This window comes from Candoia aspera, chromosome 18 (genome assembly GCF_035149785.1).
Source record: "Candoia aspera isolate rCanAsp1 chromosome 18, rCanAsp1.hap2, whole genome shotgun sequence".
Classification (NCBI taxonomy): Eukaryota; Metazoa; Chordata; class Lepidosauria; order Squamata; family Boidae; genus Candoia; species Candoia aspera.
Genome location: NC_086170.1, coordinates 3,437,562 through 3,459,138, shown reverse-complemented (window position 1 = coordinate 3,459,138; position 21,577 = coordinate 3,437,562). Strand labels below are relative to the sequence as shown.

The following is a 21,577-nucleotide window of genomic DNA, read 5'->3' as shown; positions in this document are numbered from 1 at the left end:
TTCAAAAAGATTCTCCTTGGAATGCTGTCGCGATTTTACGCACTGGCAAGCGGGTTGGATCGGAGGATCTCTGCGGTCTGTGCCAAGCCTAAGATTCTTGCATCTTAAACTGTAATTTAAAAATTGCTTCCAATTCCTGTATGTATCCCATTTAATGGAGTGGGTAGGTTGAGAGGAACATAGGACAGGGCCTTTCATTGCCCCCTCATTGTTCATCCTGCAGAGATTAAACTTCATTTTGATTTAGGCAGGCTGATCAATCTTTTTTTCTTCCCCCTGTGGAATATCATTGCCTTTGGAGTAGTTTTCATTACTGGTATTAACTCTGCTCCTTCCTTTTACCGCTGAAAAACTTTAGTGCGACCATTAACCAGATTTTTTTTTAACCAGCACATTGTTCGTATCTTTTTATTCTACATTTGTCCATTGCAATCCCTGTAAGGTCCATTTCTGGATTCAGAGTTGGCTTAGAAATTGTGTTAGAAATTAGAAATGCAAAGGGATATATATTCTCATCTCTTTCTCCTCAAGGAAACATAAAATCTGCCTTTAATCTCAGAGGCATTCTTACAGCTGCAAAATGGGGATACCCCTTTGTCCAGAGAAATATACAGTACAGCCAAATGGATCTGACTTTCCTAGAAAATCCCATGACTCTTTAAACACTACAGTAATTCACAACCCCCTTAGCAAGCTGGCACATCTTTGCCCTTCCCCACCCCCAACTTACCCCTTCCCTCCGTTCCATCTGTGGAAGCAATCAGATCCATTTTTGGAACAGATCCGTCTCAATATAGCAGCAGCTGGAACCATGCCAATTGAGATCAAGGAAGATTTCCCTTCTTATCAAACGGAGGGCAGAACACTGGGCCTGGCTAAGGGTCAGGATCTGGACAGCAAAGGGGAAAAAGGAGATTTCATTATCCCAGCTAAAGAAAATTGGTGGCCGGGGGTGGGGGGGACAGATGTAGGTGCCCGCTGTTGCTTTAAGAGTCGCTGAATGCATCGGAGTGCGCAGTACAACTTAGAATGCACCCACACGTCCCTTCTCTTATGTGATCAAGTCCCCCCGTAAATGCATCGGACAGACATCAAAAGAAGGGTGTTTTAGGCAAAGACGCATTCCTTGTAGGAGCTTTGATTGAGTTTTCTAAATTACCCCCCACCTCTCCATTTCTCCCAACATTTTTACTGGAGAGTTGATGCCCCCTCCTGTCACAAATATCCGATTTTTAAACCACTGGAATCATGTTGTTAGGACTTCCAAGGTGGGTGGGAGGGAATACCTTTGCATGCATAAAACTAGTCCTCCAAGTTGGTAGCTAAAATTGTTGCCCGACCACCTTGCAGGGAATTTTTACATGGAACCAGCCAGGGTCACAAATCTGTGCTTACCATTCTGTGAAGACATGCCTGGTGTCCATAATCCTATTTTGGACCGAGTCGTGTGGGCTGGAAGCTGTTACCTTTACAGCAACCTCTAGGGCCAATGTCAGGGCAGGTCAGACAAACTGAGAATGAGTCGGATATTTTTTTAAAAATCTGTTTTTTTTATTTTACACGCAGACTTGTATTGCTCATACTTTCTCCTTGTTATAGTGCAAAAATTGAGAAACACAAAATAAAGTGGACATTTAACAGCTCATAAATAAATCTGACACACATTTACAGATAAATTAACACACCCTGCAAAGGCTTCTCCAACCTAGAGTGAATAAGCTGGGGGTTTGCACCATGGATAGATCAGAGTTTGTACTTCTAAAGGAGCATTGAGGCAACAAGGAAGTTGAGACTCCCTTCCTTCCTCCTTTCCTTCCTTCCTTCCTCAGCTTTTGCTACACATAGAACAATACAAGCTCTACTCTGTATGACAAAGCATCCCCAAGTGTAACGACTTGTGCTGGACATTAATGCACTAATGTACAGGTAGTCCTCAACTTATGACCATTCATTTAGTGACCAAAATTACAGCAGTACTGGAAAAAGAAGTGACTTACGACCTGTCCTCGCATTTACGACTGTTGCAGTGTCCCTGCGGTCACATTATCAAAATTCAGTTGCTTGGCAACCAGCATGTATTTAAGAGGTTGAAGCATCCCAGGGTCACGTGATGGCCATTTGCAACCTTCCTATCTGGCTTATGACAAGCGAAGTCAACGGGGAAAGCTGATTTGCTTAATGACCACAATTCGCTTAACCACCATGGCAAAAGGTTGCATAATCGGGCATGTCTCACTTAACGACAGCCCTGTTTAGTGAGGAAAGTTCCAGTCTCAATTGTGGTCGTATGTCGAGGACCACCCGTACTTCAGATGGGAAGAACTGCAAAGGGCAGGTTATGCTAGCTTCAGACTGAACTGAGAAGGGAAAAAAGCGAGGGAGCACGCAAACAAAGCTTTAACAAGGACAACAGCTGGCAATCCCTTCTTCCTCATTGTTAAGCCCGCATCGTCCTGCATCGTTGCAAAGCCCAGCGCCTTCCCTAGCTTTTCAATCTTACACTGAACCAGATGCTTGTAATGCCTCCTATCGAGGATGCCAGTATACGTGAAGCTCCGTAGCAAAAAGGGTGGAAGAAGGCCATCTGTTGGTCCCCCCCCTTCTCCACGAGTGAAGTGACTCCTACAGGAGTTAAATTCTCTGCAAAAATGGTCTCTTCCGCATCCGGAAAGGAAGATGCTCGGGACCGCTCCCCCCACCAAGACTTTTCCTCCGGCTCACACATCTTTGCTTGAGGGATGCAAAGAGCTCATCTCACTGGGGATGCCTCAATTTTTCCTTCTGTGGCCCTCCGCCAGGAATTCAGAAGCTGCTTGAGAAAAGGCAGGCAGGCCTTCGCTAAGGATAAATCACAGGGGGCAAAGATCTCTGGAGCTCCTAACGCGTTTCCCAGACAAACTGGGAGTGTCCGGTCTGTGGACCACAAAGACTCTTCAAATGGATATTGCTCGGAGAAACTCCGAGCCTTACAACGGAATTATCTTTTGGCCGAATGAGACTGTAACAGCTTAAAGGCGTGAAAAGGAATTTTATCAACACCTTCCGATGCAAGCCTTTTCCACCCCGTTCCAGCACATGGATGAAAATAGCAGAGGAGAATCCACAGGCTTTGCCCCCCGCATACAACCGGCCTCAAAAGCAAAGTGAAGGCACTTTGAAAAAAGAAACAAACACACATCACGAAAACAAATCTCCCAAAATGAATGCTGCTGGTAAAACCCAGATAAAAGCTTTTTCGCCCAGAGCACTCAGGTTTTGCGAAAGTACGTTCAGAGGCCTCTCCTCCTAAAATGTCCACCTCGCCCTCCAGTCTGGGTGGAAGGCTGAGCACGGTGCCAGCACTGCAAAGAAATACAGTTTTACGGAAAAGCTTGTTTGAAACATCTTTTTGCAAACGTCGCTTGAAAGCTGAGCAGCGATGCTTTTAAACCTAAACCGTGGACATGGATGAGTCCAACAAACTTGGGGCAAATCCTGGCCTTGGGATTCTCCCTGGTGGTAGGCCACACTTTTTTTCAAATCATGGCTTGTGAACTGAAGTTCTGTAGCTGGGTTCACACATGAAGTTGCGCCAGGTTTCCCCAAACTGAAACCCAGATGGGTGGACTTCAACTCCCAGAATTCCCAGCCCTGGCCCTATTGCCTGGAGAACTGAAGATGTGGACCCATAAGCCATGGTTTGCTAACAAAAACGGCAGGCGCACAGAGGCATGAGACAGTCTGTTTGGTTGCGGCTTAGCCCTATGGAAGCTCAACAATTGTGGTCTGTCACTGGCCCACAATTAGCCACAGACTAGCCACAGAAGGACAGGTTTAGTTATGGCTTGATAGATGAACCCAACTCGCAGCTTTTGCCGTTAGCACCCTGACTAGCAGGGCAGCGCTTCTAGGATGGAGCCTGACCCAGAAACGGCACAACCTGGGGCGAATCTGAAGTTGCTTCTGATGATTACACTCCTAAGCTTGCAAGCTGGAGGTGCCCACTACCCCTTCTGCGCAGACAGACTCCATTCAGGGAGGAGGTACGTGCTCTTTGGTGCCAATGAACCCGCCCCAACCCCACCCGGCATCGTTGCCATCTGGCCTATTGCCACAAGAGGACCAGTGGTCAAACAAATAGACGAACAAACAAAACAGAAAACAGAATCAGCAGAGTGGTAACTGATAAAGTCAGCTAGCATCATTGGGTAACTGTAGCCGGAGCCCACACGAGAGGATTATCCATCGGCGTCACGTCCTCACCCTCAAAATTCTCACTTTTGTGCCCAAATTGCAAAGACGTCATCCCACGCAGTGCAACGTGTCTTCAAGCAACTCCCTTTCCTCTCTCTCCCCCCCCACCAAAATTTTCACGGCAGACTGGCATCCAATTGTAGTCCAAATTCAAAACATTTGTTTTATTTCAGTGCTGGGTCAGCAAACCATTGCAGGCGTTCCCAGGCATGTCCTCAAACGCTAGGGCATTTGCTTGCTTTAAAAAGCATCCTTCCCAAGGAAGTGACACCACGTTGCCTTCCGTAAGAATCCTTTTTACTCCCTTGTTAGTGCTTTGAGAACAAAATCTGCATTACGCAGCAGTATTATGTAGTTTCACACTCAGAGGAATGAGTGTTGGACCTCCTGTAGCGCCAAAGAAGATGAGATGCAGAACGCCAAATCTGTCCATTCAAAAAGGAGACTGTATTATTAAGCCTCCCTTGGTTAATCCACAAGAATATTTTTCACAAGCTTTCTCCAAGCAGGCGATCACTTCGCTAGACTGCACCCACCATTTTCCTTCTTGCAAACCCTCTAATTTAAATAATAAATAAGTAAATAAATAGGGAGAAGGCAGGCGGGGAGACAGCAGATTGGCTGGCAAGTGTTAAAAAAAATAAGTTTAAAGGGCCCTCGTCTTCAGTGTTCAAATGCCAGCAAGGAAACCAAAGGCGAGCCATTAAGGAAATGCCGGGACCACACACACAACTATAAAATCCGCTCCGTGCCATCTACAGCGGACTCACAAAAGCACCGACTCTGACCAATTTCTTCCCAGTTCAGATGAGGAGCTAAGCAACCCCAGGGCCCCGACTCCGAACACGTGCCGGAAAAGATGGCGAGGGGATGTCTGAATCGGCGGCAGGTGGCCTGGCTGACAGATGTGAAAGACATGGAGAGCCTGCGATAATTTCAGCCCTGTTTGTGTTTCTGGTTAAGGCATCCCTTTCGATAGACACCAAGGTGAGAGGCCTCACCTCCTCACCTTCAAACAGTATACTGTAGGTTTGGTAAGAAGTTTTTGGCTAATTGTGACGTTCACAGCTTAGATTCCGCGGCATAGTCGGCTTAGCTCGTTCCCGTATCTTGATTTTGTCACTGCTGGTCTCAGCCCATTGCATGAGATGGATTCAGCAATCACGTCGAACCGTGGAACTCGAAGGGGGTTGAGTCTGGTCCAAGAGAACCAGGCAGCATCGGTCTAGTTATGATGAAATCAACGATGGACGTGCAGAGAGTTCTTGGTTTCCCCTTCCTTCTTCTCTATTATTTCTTTCCGAAGCTGGCCGAAAACGGGCCCCCGGGGAAAGTGCCTGGACTGTGACAGCCTGGGGCAGCGTGCCCTTCACAGAGATCGGCTTCCGCAGGGGCCAGACCAAGCCGGCTTCGCGCTCCGGCAGGCGCCGCAGTCCGCTCGCGGCGAGGGACGACGGGGTTCTTCGTCAAAGACTCGTCGAGGAGACCGACAGGGTGGGCGAGGAAGGGGGTGGGAAGTTGAGGAGTTCCAGAACTGCCACGCCCACGCTGCTACGCCGGGTGAACATGCACGAGGCCGCCACCCACTTGTTGGTCCGCGGGTTGTACTTCTCAATGGAGTTCAGACTGGAACTCCCATCGTTCCCACCGACGGCGTAGAGCCAGCCCTCCATGGCCACCAAGTCATGGGTGCTTCTGGAAAACCAAAGAGGAAAGCATGGATTACAGCTGCTTTTGCCGTCGAGGCATCTTTGCATCTGGTCAGGGCAAAACTCGAGCAGCTGGATCTTACGCAGAGGGCAACTTAACCCTGCAGGACTCACTGGAGGTGGATGTCCCGAAGCAGAGGTGGCTTTAGGCTCTGCCACAGCCCGCCTTCCTCTCTTGGCTTTTCTTTGGAGTTATGAAACTATCCTGTGGACAGTTTTTTTTAGAATCTCCAAAGCTTCCCCCCCCAGTTTTGCAAACCCTCAGATGGCCTTCATGCTCATTCTTTATATCCCCCTAATAGGCGGTAGTTCAGTCATGGGGGGTTTCAGATTTAGTGGTGTTTGGAGCAGAGTCTCGATGTTCTTGCTTTTATCTAAGAAAAGCAAGAATATTTCCCCCCGGCTTCATCTACGTTTTCCGTGACGTTATCAAAATTACAGGTAGTTTTCGACTTATGATCATTGGTTTAACAACTGTTTGAAGTTACGACGGCACTGAAAAAAGTGACTTATGACCGGTCCTCGCACTTACGACCATGGCAGCATCCCCACGGTCACGTGATCAAAATCCAGGTGCTTGACAGCTGCATGTATTACAACAGCTGCAGCGTCCTGGGGTCACGTGATCGCCATTTGTGACCCTCCCAGCCAGTTCCCAACAAGCAAAATCAGTGGGGAACCATGTGATTTGCTTAACAACCCTGGCAAAAAAAGGTCGTAAAATTGGGCGCGACTCACTTAACAACTGCATCGCTTAGCAATGGAAGTTCCAGTCCCAACTGTGGTCTTAAGTCAAGGACTACCTGTACGATGGTTGTAATAGGCCAACGCAAAACGCCAACACTAGATTACTGGCCATGAGCAGCCTTGCAAGGATCCTGCTCTTTAGGATCTATTTGTTTCCCAACCCACTTCTGTCAAAGTGGTGGGTTTGAGGTTTTGAGATCCCGCTTCCAACATTTCCACAGGCCCAGATTCGGTGGAAAGCCAGAGAACCCAAGCATTGGGATGCTACTTCCTTCAGGGCCCCGCTCCCTACCTCCGGATGTTCATCGGGGCAACGCTTTCCCAGGTATTGGTTTTGGGGTTGTAGCGTTCCACCGAATTAAGGCAACTGGTCCCGTCGTTCCCTCCAGCCACGTACAGCATCCCTTCCAAGACGGCCACGCCCGCACTACTACGGCGGCTGAGCATGTTGGCAATGGGCGTCCACGTGTTGATCTGGCAGGGCAGAGGCAAAGAAGGGGAGAGTTTGAAAAAAGAAAAGGGTGGTTCAGCTTCGTAAAATCCTCTCCCCCTTTTTCGAGAGCCAAGAGTCACACCTGAGGATCCGTTGCTTCTTTGGATATTACCTCCTGTGTCGCTCACAAGCCTCCGCCTCTCCCTCAGTGGTCATGCCGCCCCAGTGGGAGGGGAGGTCGGAGAACATGGCCCACGTTTTGCCTTTTCCCCTTTACCTGTGGCTCGTACTTCTCCACGGTCGCCAAGTGCGATGAACTGTCGTATCCTCCCACGGCGTAGAGGTTGCCATCTGCAGTGGAGGAGGAGAAAAGACAACCTCTGAGGGCTCACACAGAGGCATCCCATCCACAGCATCTGGGTACCCCAAGAAAGGCAGGAACTGAACATCTGCTGCCAGCCTTCCCCAATCTGGTGCCCTTCCGGCTGATTCCCAGACTGAAAAAAGGTCTGGAGACACAATGTCAACAGCCAGCTGCAAGCTTCCCCATTATCAGCGAGGAGACCTGCCTTCTTGTCAGATCTTGGAAGGCTGTTAGAAAGAAAATCAACCCTAAGGTACTTGGGGATGTATTGATTCTAAACTGAAAAACAGTTCGGTTGCTGGGATTCCTGCAACCGCATCTTGTTCTTCTCAATAAATCTTGCTAAAGAAAACTCCGCGAGAAGTCGGCTTACCTAAGGTTGCTACCCGGACGTATCTTCTCCTGGTACTCATAGCAGTGATGCTGGTCCAGGTGCCTGTTAGGGGATCGTATCTTTCAGCACTGGGACACACCAAGAGAAAGGAACAGAATCAGTAGGTCTGAGGACCAAAGAGAGGTTTCATTTTAAAAAAGCAGGAGGATCAGAAAGTAACAAGGATGATTTTGGGCGGGGCAGCTGGATCCAGTTCATTATATACTGAAAGATCCATGACTTATCTTAAAGCAGCGTTTTGTTTAGTTTTGCTTATTCGCTGAATTGATGGATTTGTTTGCTTAAGAACTCAGGGCTTTAAAAACAAACTTGCAAAGGTTTTTTTATACGTAAAAAGAAAAGGAAAGCAAGAGAAAAAAGAAGAAAAATCTTGTCACAAAGTAATCAAAGCTAATCTTCAATGTATATCCAGTCAGATCACCCTCAAATTGCAAACATTTCAATTAATGAGAAAAAACAAAAAACAGAATAAAAAACAGGAATCAAACATATAACCAAACACATTCCAAAAGTTTAAAGCAGTGTTTTTCAACCTTAGCAACTTTAAGATGTCTGGACTTCAACTCCCAGAATTCCCCAGCCAGCATGGCTGGCTAGGGAATTCTGGGAGTTGAGGTCCAGACCTTTTAAAGTTGCTAAGGTTGAGAAACATTGGTCTAAATAATCCTTAATACTCCATTTAATAAAATGCTTGTTCAAATTCAGAGATCTTTGTAAAACTGAAGGAGAATGGGTGATCTTCCAAGTTGGCTTTTCTTCTCTTTGCAATCATGAAAATGGCCATATCTATCTCCTGTTAGTTAGCAGAGCACTGAGACATAATTGAAACCAACTTGGAGGTCTGTAAAAACCAACGTCCTGCAGAACAAAATAAATACATGAACTGCTGTCCCAAAGAGAGTCACTGAGGTGTAAGACCCATCTTAGGGACCAAAGCTGGATTTTAGAGCATTGCCTCTTCTATGATTCATGATCCCCTCTCTCTGTTTTGTATATTTCTCTCAAAATGACTTGGTGATGACTTAAACACATCCCACTCCCCTAAAAAGGTTTCCCTTGACATGAAGTCCAGTCGTGTCCGACTCCAGGGGGCGGTGCTCATCTCCGTTTCAAAGCTGAAGAGCCAGCGTTTGTCCGTAGACACTTCCTCTGTGGTCACGTGGCCGGCATGACTACACGGAACGCCATTACCTGCCCGCCGAAGCGGTGCCTATTAATCAACTCCCATTTGCATGTTTTCGAACTGCTAGGTTGGCAGGAGCTGGGACTAGCAACAGGAGCTCTCCCGTCACGCGGATTTGAACCGCCGACCTTCCAATCGGCAAGCTCAGCAGCTCAGCGGTTTAACCCGCAGCGAAATTCACCTTGACGGTTTTTGATGATGACGCTTTTTGGAGAAGAGGGTCCAAGAGCTTGGCTGGGACAGGGATACCTGTCCTGTCCTCCGAGCTTTTAAGTACCCTTTACCTGTTCAGGCAGGATGCTCCATCGTAGCCTCCCGCAGCATAGAGGAGTCCATGCAGGGCTGCCACCCCCAGGCAGCTCCGTCTGGTCCCCATGGAGACCTCCGTCTGCCACGAGTTGGTGACGGGGTCATACGACTCTACGGTGGCCAAGTCAGACGTTCCATCATAGCTGTAGAGAGAGACCTTTTTTTTAAAAAAGGATGACAACAGCAAGGTAAAACTTTGGAAGAGAATTAGAAAAGGCTGATGAATATTATCCAGACACCAGAGATGTGGAATGGCCCCGGCACGTTGGGTTCAACCCTTAGTGGCAATCTCCACACAGTCCTTGGTTGCAACGTGGAAAAGATTTGACATTGCCGGCTTCTGAGACGGTGTTTTCCTTCTGCCTCGACTTCCCAATCTATCTCACTGCTGGGCTTTCCTGGCGCTTTGGCTTCTGAGGTCAGCCAAGGCTGGCTAAGTGCTGCCATCTGCTGTGGCAAAGATTTGCTCCCGTTTTTCTTAGGGGAAAAAAATCCACGGGGAAAGATGTTTGGAGGAAAGGGAACGAAGGAAGAAGGGGGTTCCTTAACGCAGGATACTCCGAGCAAGCAAAAAAATAAGTGCTGCTTTCCACAGCAGTTCAAGGATTTTGTGGAAGTCATTGCCACAAGATTTACTGACAGCCCCTGACTAAAAATGTCTTTACAAGGACAGATTTTATTCATCAAGTTCTAAAGTGGTATGCTACTGATACCCAATTTGCTGGCGGGGGGAGGTAAATATAGGACGGGGCATCCATCCATCCATCCATCCAAACATTTTTGTATCCATCCATCCATCCATTTGTATCTATCCCATCCATCCATCCATCCACTCACCCGCCCATCCATTTTCTTTCCTTCCTTCCTTCCTTCCTTCCTTCCTTCCTTCCTTCCTTCCTTCCTCCCTCCCTCCCTCCCTCCCTCCCTCCCTCCCTCCCTCAACTCATTTGGAACAGCTGACGTAATTCTATAATTCTGCAACTCTGTTAAATTCTACATGCTGATCCTTAGCTGGCCCCTGCGGGCCTCAAGATGTTAGAAGAGAAATGCACAGATTAATCCAGTGACACTCTTGCGTCTTCTGCAATTTCTCAACATCCAAAGAGGCTCAGCAGGGAATAGCATCCCGGACGGCTCTCATTCTGCCCAGAAGATTAAAGAAATTCAGTTTCTAACTTAGCCCAGGTTCTGATCAAGTGTCCGGACCCTCACCCACACTTGAGCTGAAATTTACCAAACACTTTCCCTTTGGAGCTGGCCAAATGCCTTCTCTCCTATTTCTGGTGGTGTTTAAAAGACCTTCTTGCTTCAACCGTATAACTTCCACTATGAGCCTTCCCTGTTTCATCCCCTTTTCTCTCTGTAGCTCTCCACCCAGTAAGGAAAAGCCAGTGGCTTTCTCAGAGCTGCGCTGTATTCGGCGTGCCCCTCCAGGGAGGCCCGCGCGATGACCTGTTAGACACGGAGACCTCTGCGTTCTTCCAAAACCCCTCACTGAGCGCTTTATATTTCTGTAGGGTTGACCCTGTTGGTCCCACTTTTTTCTTTCACCACCCACCTCATCACCCTTTCTGCACGCACACAAGCCATTCAACTCAAATATCCACAAGAACAGGCTCAAGGGGCATCTGCAAAGAGTCCTCCTCGGTGGGTGCGTCCTCCTTACCCCCCCACGGCGTAGAGCTTGTTCCCAATTGCCGCAACCCCCACCCTGGCCCGGCGGGTGGACATAGACGCAACCATGTGCCAGCGGTCGGTCCTCGTGTCGTAGGCTTCACAGTCCCCATGGATCGCGAAAAGGCTGCCTCCGCCTGCCGGAGAGAGAGTGGGAAAAACATTGCCATGATTCGTAAGGCTGGGGGATTCTGGGAGTTGAAGTCCACCCATCTTAAAGTTGCCAAGGTTGAGAAACACTGTGTTAGATCATCCCACAAGGCGCAATGTGGGTTAGGGAACGGGTTAACCTGCCATGCAGACCCCACGCAAGGGAAAGAAAATGGGTTTATTCAGGAACTCAGGCGAGCTGGTTGCATGAAGAGTATATTTGAATCTAGATCATCTGCTTTTCTATTACCTGTCCAGCGGGAAGCCCCCAAACCAAGAATAATGTTGTGTGAATCTAGGTTACTGGGGGAGGTTAAGTGCTGTTTTTCCAGTGGGCAGTCCCCAAACTAAGAACCATTTAATGTTGTGTGAAGCTAGATTATGTGGGGGTTTGAATGCCGTCTATCCTGCTGGCAGTCCCCAAATCAAGCATAATTTAATGCGACTCCTGGAAGCTTCGACACCTCGCCCCTAAGTGCCCAGTGAACTTTTAAATGAAAGGGGCCTTGAGGTTGACCCCACTTGCATTTGGAAGCACAGCCTCAAGAATGCCACTCTACCCCTTTCCAGAAATAAGGAATCCATCCCAGAGGCAAGCGAAAAGGGGATGCGTCTGTACTTCTGTCCGCCGCGCTCCATGTCTGGCCCTGTAACGGTCTGTGGGAACGACCTTGGGAGACGGAGGAAGAGCCACAGACTCAGATAAGAGGCAGCTGAGCCCACAGAAGGAAAGGGGTGTGGGAAGCATCTCAGAAGGGACCCTCCCTCGTTTCTTGGGCTGTAAAGGTGATGGGAGAGAGAGGTACTTTCAGGCTTGCAAGATTCTGTTAAACGTAACCTGACGATCAACTCAGAGCTAGTACTTCTGGGTGCGCTTCTGGTCTGGACTACCTCGCAAGGCTGGCAGGTCCTTTCCGCCTGTGGTCCCCCCTCTTCCTGCCCTCACCTCCTCCCACTCCTTCATCTGGGCCTTACCCACAGCAAAGAGCACCATGCTCGCCCCCTCACAGCGCCGGGGACGGGTGCGGCTGTTGCTCAGGACCGCTCTCTGCTCAGGCATCAAATGGTACTTGAGGGCTTCAATCAGCAAGTCTTTGCACTCCGAATGGTGACGCACCAGCAATTCAGTGTCAACATTGCTCATCAAGAAGTCCCGGCTTAGCAGGGGAAGACGGACACACTTCATGAGCTGAAAAGGAAGGAGGTGGGAGGGGAGGAAGAATGAAACTCCAGAAAGGAACCAGGCCGAGGGGCGAGGTCGCCGAGGCCTGTCACGTCGTGCATGGACCAGACTAATTCTCGGTGGCGCTATGGGTAAGAAACAACTTAAGGATAATAAGAGCAGCTTTAACCACAGAAACATCAGACTCCCAAGCAGTAGATTCTGCTTCGTGAAGAAGGTGGGTTTCCACCAGGGAGACCTCCCTCTATTGAAAGAGGGTCAGTCTAGATGACCTTTGAGTAACCTTTCAGCTCTGTGATTCGGGAAGCATTGCCAACTGCAACTGCAATACAAGCACCAGGAGAGAGGGTTAGGAGAAGGGCGCAAAGACACCAACTTGCACCGTTCAACTGCTTCTGGGTCCGACATCTAGGACAGCTTGGGGGGGGGATCACAACTCCCTAGATCCCCAGCCAGCACCAAGCCAAGGTCCAACAGACTAAGAACAATCAGACTGGGTAATCCAACCCCTCTGGGGCAGCAAGTTGAGCAGGTGGGTTGAAAGCAGCTAGAGGCTCTCTGGTGGTCAGGGAGCCTTCGATTTTGATTTTATTGTTGTTTCTGGTTCCATCGATTCAAGCCCTGTTTTTGATGCCAGTGCAGGAAAAGCACGGACGATCCAAACAACAGGGAAAGGCCTCTGATGTGAAATCATGCAAAAGACACGTAAAAAAAAAATCAGAATTTTGGGGAGAGTGGGGAGGGTAAACTCCTCCAGAAACAGGACACAGTATTTGTAAGCATTAAGGAAGGGATTAATGGCTCCCCCATGATGAGCCGTGAGACTCAGGAGGGTAGTTCCAGAGCATACATCTTGTCATCAAATGCTTACAGTCATCTTGGAAAGCCACGTACTCGGGGGATATTCTGCTTCCTGCTGTCCACGTCATGCTTCACCCAGCTCAGCACTGCTCGGTAAACTTCCTCTTCCGAAGGCACGTTGAGGCTGTCGCTGGAGATGAGATCTAACACCTGCCAACAGGAGGAAACATCTGCATGTTTGGACATAGAAAAGATGGAATTGGCTCGAACAATGCCAATTCCGAGCAAAGGGTCTCCCTCTGAGAGGATGGAATTGGCTCAAACAAAGCCAATTCTGAGCACAGGGTCTCCCTCCGAGAGGATGGAATTGGCTTGAACAAAGACAATTCTGAGTAACGGGTTTCCCTCACTCTAGAACGCTAAGGGAGAATTGCTCTCACCTTTCCAAATTTTTCTGGGCAGGGGGGAGTGCAGAAAGACCCAAATCCAGGTCCTTTTAATGTTTATTTTTAGCAACAAGGCCACTAGGCTTCCAGGATCCCTTTTCCCAACCTGGATGCCCCACCCCTCACCTGCTTCAGAGGAAGTAACATAAATTCCTCTGTCTTGGAGACGTCCACAAAGTGCTGCAAGACGTACTTATGCGCCGATTTCAAGAGATCGCTGCAGGAGTGCGTGTCTGCAAAACCCCGGATGCCCAAACAGTTGGAGGGGTCCAGCTGGCTCAAGAGGAACTTGCAACAGGCATCCCGCACCCCGTTCAGCTGCAGGAGGCTGGCTGCAGGAAGCAACGTCTGAAAAGAAAGGAAGGCCGTTTGCTGCATTCTTGTGGCTGGGAGTTCCGCAGACCAGCCGCTTCTCTTCCGGTAAAATCGCAAATATTGTCCTGCAGGTTGGGCAAAAGTCAGGACTACGTGGCTGGTGTGGTGGTTATGATAGGCCTGTTTCTTCCTCCTTTCCCACCCCTAGTCTTGGAGCTTTAAAGCGATCTTGCTGCTTACTTTGAACAACATTGCACGGCACCCACCTTCCTTCTCTGCCTAACAGTAGGACCCCTTTCTTTTTTTACGGGCATCCTTGAACGTGACTCTTCCAAAATAGGGTTGCTGGGTAGATCCATGGAAACCCAAGGGGGACCCTGCCCCGCGCGGCCTTACCTGGACGTTCCCTTCTCCCACCACAATCTCAGCAGTGTAGGCATACTGGACCAGTTGCTCCAGAGCCTGCGGATCGATGTCATGGAGCGTGACATGGGTCTGGCGGCTTTCGCTCATCTCATCTACGGCAACAAAGAGATAACCTGCATGGATTTCTGGTGACCTGCATCGGGCCTCCATCGGGGCCGGAGAAGAAGCCAAGTCTGTAGCTCGGGCAGAGCCAGAATGGTCATTTAGGTCAAAAGCATTGGCCAGCTTCCACCTGAGCTCACCCACGACCCAGCTTCACGACTGACCTGCTTTGACCATTCGGAACCTGTTCGCACATTCAGGAGGACGTTCTTACAGCTTCAGAGCTCTGGTTTTGTGTCCCAAATTGCTGTGTGACCTTCCGGGAGACACCACTCTGGGCGCTCGAAAGCGAGACCCTCCCCTTGACCCCTTCTTCTCAATGCCCTCGGTCTCTCTTCCAGGACTTCTAGTTCTCCCCCAGTTGAATTCTTGGCACCCGTTTTCCCCACCCCATTATGTATTTATCAAACCCGCATGCTGCCTGACTCTGGGAACTGTTAATAAAACCATTTTTTAAAAAGAAGATAAAAGATGGCAAGAACAACAGGTCTAAAGGTGCAATCTCCAGGACAACACGGCTCGTAATTTTAAAAAAAGAGAGATTTTTCAAGCATTCCTTTCTGAGGAGGGCTGCTAACTGATTGACCTGGCTGGCTCACTGATGAGTTTGAAAGGAGTGTGAATGATTTTAAGACATTCAGAAGGTTTCTCTGTTTATTTAAATGCAAAAGCCATGAATGTTTGGAACAGATTAGCCAAGATAATAGATGTAGATGGATGCATTTGCCATCCAGAATAAAACGTGTAAAGTCTATCCACCTTCAATATCCGAAGACAGATAAAGAATTACCGCTAAAGGAAAAATATTCTTGCAGACAGTGGAGGCATCACCAAGTTTAGGGAACCCCCAAGGGTTTCAGAAGTGGAAACTATCTTCAGAGTATCATCTTCCTTACAGGGATCTTCATCCCGTGCGTCCTCTTTGACAAAACATCTTATGCAAAGCCTCTGATTGAGTCATCTTGCTGCAGATTGACTTTAAAAAGGGAAATCTCAAAAGGAGAATATGTTGCAAAACTTAAGGTGCCACTGTGATGTGGTGGAGGTGTTAGATTAGGAGCGGGGAGGGCCAAATTCTACTTGTCCCTGCTCAGCCACAGAAGCTGGAAGAGGGGATGCTGCATAGAAGATGGTGATGATGGTACCAATCTATACAGCCACCCACCCATCTTACCCAACCTAAAAACCTAGAATGGGTGCCAAGAATAAACCCAGCAGGCCAACAATAACTGTATGCCCACAATTGGGACTGGAACTCCCACTGCTAAGCAAGGCACTTGTTAAATGAGTCATGCCCAACTTTATGACGATTTTTGCCACGGTCATTAAGTGAATCACCGCGGTTGTTAAGTGAATCTGGCTTCCCCCATTGACATTGCTTGTTGGAAGCTGGCTGGGAAGGTTGCAAATGGTGATCCCATGACCCTGGGATGCTGCAACCATCGTATATACATGCCAGTTGCCAAGCGCCCGAATTTTGATCATGTGACCTCAGGGATGCTGGGACAGTCGTAAGCGCGAGGCCCGGTCACAAATCACTTTTTTCAGCACCACCGTAACTTCCAACGGTCACCAAATGAATGGTCGTAAGTCGAGGACTACCTGTAATCTCATTGCCCTTGGAGAAGAGGCCAGTTATAAATCTGACAAATTAAATAAATGCAATCTTAGTTGCAGGAACGGCACAGGTCGCAGAATGTCCCTAGTACGAGCTTGCTGCTGGATTTTGGTTAGACACAGCCCCGAGTTTACCCACGAGGAGGAGAGCCCCCCCGCCACGGATACTTGCTTGTGAACATGGCGTGGAAATAGGGGCTGCAGGAGGCCAGCACCACCTTGTGCGCCTTGATCTCCTTGGCTGCCACGTGCAGCACAATGTCGCAGAGGAGGCCACGCTGCCGCATGCGGTTCATGCAGACGAAGGCGTCGTGGTAGTGCCGCTTGGAATTGTGGGAGATGCTGTGGCCATCCCGGTTCAGGAGCTGCACCCCGTTCTCCATGGCGGCAGCCGGCTCGCTCCTGGCTCGCGGCAACGCCCGTTCAGCCTCTCTGCAGAGATTAGAGCGAAGTTACAACTTCTACTGAATTCTTCTTGGCCAGCTCATCCGAAAGGGCGACCTTGGATGGCAACTGGGATATGCCGGAATAAATACCCCCCCACACGTTTTAGGCAAAGAATGCTCCTGAACTAAAAGCAGGCCATTCAATACCTTTATATAGATGGATTAAATTGGAAAAATGCAAGGCGAGCAGGAAGCAGGATGCCCAAATAACAACAACAACAACAACATCCCTTTGACCTCCTGCTCCACAAACAGCAACCAGACCATATTGCCACACCCCACTGGAGCACAAGGACGGGTGCTCTGCTAATAATAATAATGATAATAATAATAATCGCGAAAAAGAACCCAACAGGTTCGCTCTAGATCCACCCATGCTTGCATTCTGGTGCTAAGTCAGATGCACCATCCTGCCCAGGCCTCAGACCCTTCCCAAACATCTACACCCCGCTGTCTTCAAGGGGCACCACGCAACTAAAAATAACCAGCTGGGGAAAGGAATCCCTTTTTGCTTATGCTGGCAAAAAGCGGGGTGTGAATTTGCTGAAGAGCAGGCAGTAGCATCAAAGTGGGGAGGGAAGGAAAATCAGCCCCTCCCCCCAGGGCCCCTCTTCCCTCGCTACCCCGACTGACAGATGGGTGCCAGGCAGTGTGGGTTTTAAGCCTCTTGGCAGAGAAAAAGCCCAAAATAGCAGCGCTGAGAGCTCCCTGCGAGGGAGGAGAGGGAACTCCCATCTTCATCTGGAATGCGCGCCGACTGCACGGAAGTGGATCCGGAGAGCCACCCACACGACTGTCGATCGTGCAAGAGCGTCTGTGGCATTCACAATAGCGGCGGGGGGGGGGGAGGCTGAATGCATGGCGGGCTAGGTAATTAATGTTTGCCAAGGACGTGGCAGGAAAAGCTCAAGGTATAATTATTTCCTTGGGGAGGCCAGACCATGGCCCCCTCCTCCTTGCAGCAATTGGACTGCAAGGACATAATAACTGGGTTTCCCACACTCTGGAGCAATTCACACAAATTCTAGGTTAGGAGACGACCGATTACGGGCCAGCCTTTGTCAGAGTCTTTCTGCTGTGTTTTGTTCTAGGAAGAAGGCCCAAATTGCCCCAGTAACCATCCAGTTATCTGTGCTTCTGATTGGAGTTCAAGGCATCAAGGATCATCCTGGCCAGACGCAACTATGCCAGAATGTAACCATGAAGGTTAAGCTGGGGAACAGAAGGGTGGATTCATTCATTCGTTCAGAAGATCAACATCTCTGCCTTTGGGAGCTCTCCAAGGTACTGAACCCATTTCTTTAACCTACTTACATACCACTGTCTCACCTGCTCACCTCACCTGACCTGTCTCACCTAAGGCCCCCTTCATCTCCTCTGAAATATCGCCAAGCACAGAAAAGAATGGGAAACTTAAAATTATATCAAAGTTTAGGAGGCAACTGCCACAAAGGGGGCACCCCGGCTTGTCCTTGAAATGCTTGGCTCAGCCTGCAGCCACCGGTGAGGGAGCATGGACTCTACCCATGCTCAGAGGCACACTGGGAATACGCTGCCCTTTCTAGCCCCCCATTTCAGATTAGCCAAGTTTTGCCGTGATCTTTTCCACCGCGTTTCTTCAACGACTCCCGCTGGGAGAAAGCTCCCACCTCATTTTTGAAGGGAGCGGGTCCTCCTCCAGTGCTGTCTCGCTTTTCTAGCCCTCCAGCTCACCTAAAAATAGCCCAAGTTGTTAAAAAGAACATGACGCAAAGCCCAAGATTAATCTGCTGCCAGTGCAGGTAGCTTCCGAAAACAGCTGTAAGATTCTGCCTGACGTGTCAAAGGACGGTTAAGAAAACCACCTCACACCCGCTTGATCCAGAGATTGTGACACAGCATCAAAGCCCAATGCAGCATTTGCATGCCTGGCCTGGGGGGGGGCAGGGGGGGCAGCGTCTCCCCATGCTTGCAAGATAGAATCTGACCCAAAGGGTGTGGGGTGTGGGGGAATTGGCAGCAAAACCAGATGCCCTTTCCCCAATATTCTGCGTCATGCGAACAGGCCCGCTTGGCCATGGTTTTAAACAGCGCTCAAACTCACACCCCGAGGTGATTTAATTGTGACTCCTGTTGCACCGTTGCTAAGCTGGATTGTTGACTATAAAATTCCTGCTTGAGTTTACTTCTTTTTTTCCTCCCCAGATTTTTAATGTCCCCAGCTACCCTAAAGGCCATCAAGACTTTAGAAAGACAATTGAGCCAGTATAAAATGTAGCTGGAAAAAAAACCCCTCTCTCCTCTTTTCCCTTCCTTCAGACAGCTGGAATTGTTTGGTTAGTTCTTGGTTATACGACCACATTTGGAGCTTGGAAGAAACTCACTGGAACTGTAGACCCCTTGTAAAGAAGACTTTTTCCCTTTCTCTCTTTGTTATTCCCACTGCTCCAAAACAGGGTTGTACAACTTTTTTCAGGCCAAGATCCTTAAGTGGCCTTGCTGAGGCCATTCCTAGAAAGGCCTGGACAAAAACCTAAGATGAACTTAATTTAAATTCGGTGTAAGTTACTTCCCATCAAACCACAATATTGTAGTGGTAACCGTGTTGGACTGGGGAGACTCTGACTGGAGCCTCCCCCTAGCCCTGTAGCTGAGCTGGGTGACTTTGGGAACATGACAGGGCTGGGGTGAAAACAAGAGATTCTCCATGTTTGCCCCCGTGAGCTTCCAGGGAAAAAGGAACACAAATGAAGCCAGAATAAACCACTAATTTGCACAAAAATAAACGGGAAAATTCCAAGCAAATTGGTGAATAAATATCGGTGAATCAACATCCCTTCTGAATATAGCTGGCTACAGCCCTGGAAATTCTCCAGCGGCCCCTGTTTTATTGGGGTGCTTTCTGCCACTTACTCCGTCAAATTGTTTAGGAGTATTGAGGGAGGGGGTGGACTGGATGACCTCCAAGGTGCTCCCAGGTCTGAAGTGCTGAACGGAGCCTCTGCCCGAACCCCCTGCGTGGCTGAAGTTCATCAAGGGCAACCCTGTTTGGAGAAGTGGGGAATCTGCCAGCAGAAACGGCCCAGAAATGCGAGACTATAGCTCGTAAGGCACCACAGATTGTCCCCGGTTGTCCAAATCCCTGGTTCAGAACCAAGGTGGACCACTAGAGATTAAGCGCTCCATTTAGCGTCTTTGCCCTGGGCGTGACCGCTCCCACACGCTGATCCGCCTGGTAGAGGCAGGTTGGACTGAAAGCCAGTTCAGAGCCAGGATACCCCTGAACATGCCCTTCTCGGATAAGGGAGCAGCAACTCCTTCGGGTGCACCACAGAAACCCTCCCTGGTCCTGAACTCCTGCAGAGATGCAACAGGAATTGCCTGGGGTTGTGAGAGCGCCCATTTACATCAGCGCTGGATGGCGCTGCAATATTGGGGGGCTCTGCTGTCTGGTTCCTCTCCCGCGTTCAAAGGATTCAGGGCGGAGGGGCCTTAAGCCCAGCAAGACAAGAGGTAGGAAGTGGCGGGGGGGGGGGGGGGAGAAAAGAGGCAGATTTCCGAAATCGTCTGTGAAAAGCTAGAAGGTGCTGCTGCATGAACTGGCCAGGAGTGACCCTGCCTCCTGCTCAGCTGCCACCGAGACGCCTTAAAAGCCCAGCTCCAAAGGATATCCGCCAAGGCTATCTGCGCTCCACTCCGCTTCCTGCCAGCGGCTGCAGCTGTAAAAATTCAGGTCAAACCCCAAGCCCATCAGATGCCATTATTTATTTAGATGCACTTTCCTCCCCCCCCCACTGGTTCAGTTCCATCCCGTCCCTCTCTCTGCTTTCAGAGTATCGGCCCCAAAGAGGCCTCAAGGCACCCCCCCGTTCAAGCCGATCTACGAAGCATCACATTTCTTGGTCTCCCCGTTTCTCTCTCCCCCCCTGCCCATTTTCAAAGGGCAGGAACGAACACAGAGGTGAATGGACGGAGGGGAGGGGTGAGAGGGGACCATCAGAAATAAAGAAGGGGGGTAGCGAGAAAGCGCCACCTCCCGCTTTACAGCTCCCACCCCACCCCTCGCAAGAGATCTGGAAGTGGCCCACGGTGTCTGCAACCAGGCTGTGTATTTGGGGGGGGGGGATACAAACCCTATTTGCAGAGATTTAAGGAGGGACAGGAAAACCGCTCCTTAGACCTGCCACCTCTAAGCACCGTTGTTGTTATTATATTAATGGGATCTGTTCTCGCTAGCAGCACTGCAGACTTCCTCCTCCTTGGGAGGGGTTGACATGACCCGCCCTTGCTCTCCCCCCGTTTCCATCCCCCCTGGAAGAAACTTGCTCCTCGGCAATTCGCAAAATCAGCCAGGTGCGTGGCGGGGGGGGGGCGACTGGCCCCGAGCGGTCACCTTAAATGACCCCCCAGCCGGGAGGCCGGCGCCCCTCTCGGCTCCCAGCCGCAACGCGCAAGCGGCCCCCGTTTCCTCCCTCCTTCCCCCCCAACCCCCCAGCGGCGGGGCAGGGGGCTCTGCGCGCTCGCCCGGGCCCCCCCACTGCGGGGCTTCTCCCCCCGCCGCGACGGGTCGCTGCAGCCGGCGCGTCGCCCGGGATTCTTCCCTTGGTGCAGCGCCGAGCACCGCGGCGGGCCCTCCGCAACGCCGAGGAGAGCTGCAGGCCGGGGGGGGCTCGGGTTTATCCCCCCAAGCCCACGTTGGAGGGGCTCGGGTTTATCCCCCCGCTCCCCCCGTCCCCCTCCGGGGCACAGGCGGGAGGAAGGATGCCGGGGGAGCCTCCCCGCAGCCTTGCAAGGGGCACGCACCACACAGACACAACCCTGGGAGGAAGCGTCCCCCCAGCCCCCCCCGCACAGACTGCTGCCTTTGTTCCACCCGAGCGTCCCCCCAGCCCCTCCCCGCAGAGACTCACCCGGCGGAAACCTCCAGGGCTGAGCAGCAGCGGCGGCGGCTTCCCCGCTCGGGCGCTTCGCTCTCCAGGCTGGCGGGCTCGGCCGCAGCGGCTCGCCCGGGGCACACGCGCGTTCCCGAGGGGGGGCCGACCTCGCCCGCCGCTTCCGCGGCTCGG

General features: G+C 50.3%; 1 protein-coding gene across 1 annotated transcript; it reads right to left on the bottom strand.

Moving 5' to 3' along the window:
- Nucleotides 1–5,318: 5,318 nt before the first annotated feature.
- Nucleotides 5,319–21,451, bottom strand: KLHL17 (kelch like family member 17). Its single transcript, XM_063317454.1, has 12 exons — nucleotides 21,422–21,451; nucleotides 16,259–16,518; nucleotides 14,338–14,459; nucleotides 13,753–13,974; nucleotides 13,274–13,390; nucleotides 12,172–12,385; nucleotides 11,039–11,183; nucleotides 9,348–9,515; nucleotides 7,860–7,948; nucleotides 7,400–7,473; nucleotides 6,982–7,163; nucleotides 5,319–5,928 (listed from the first exon to the last, which is right to left on the bottom strand). Exons 2-12 carry the CDS (start codon nucleotides 16,467–16,469, stop codon nucleotides 5,700–5,702), a joined length of 1,773 nt encoding a protein of 590 aa, XP_063173524.1. The 5' UTR covers nucleotides 16,470–16,518; nucleotides 21,422–21,451; the 3' UTR covers nucleotides 5,319–5,699.
- Between the last annotated feature and the right edge of the window lie 126 nt (nucleotides 21,452–21,577).

Excerpts from the sequence above, each read along its gene's own strand:
- KLHL17 (XM_063317454.1), bottom strand. The coding sequence starts at position 16,469 with ATGGAGAACGGGGTGCAGCTCCTGAACCGGGATGGCCACAGCATCTCC. Across the intron at positions 9,516-11,038 it reads AAGCTCTACGCCGTGGGGGG|CTATGATGGAACGTCTGACT; the intron begins GTAAGGAGGACG and ends CTCTCTCTACAG. Across the intron at positions 7,474-7,859 it reads CGTCCGGGTAGCAACCTTAG|ATGGCAACCTCTACGCCGTG; the intron begins GTAAGCCGACTT and ends CCTCCACTGCAG.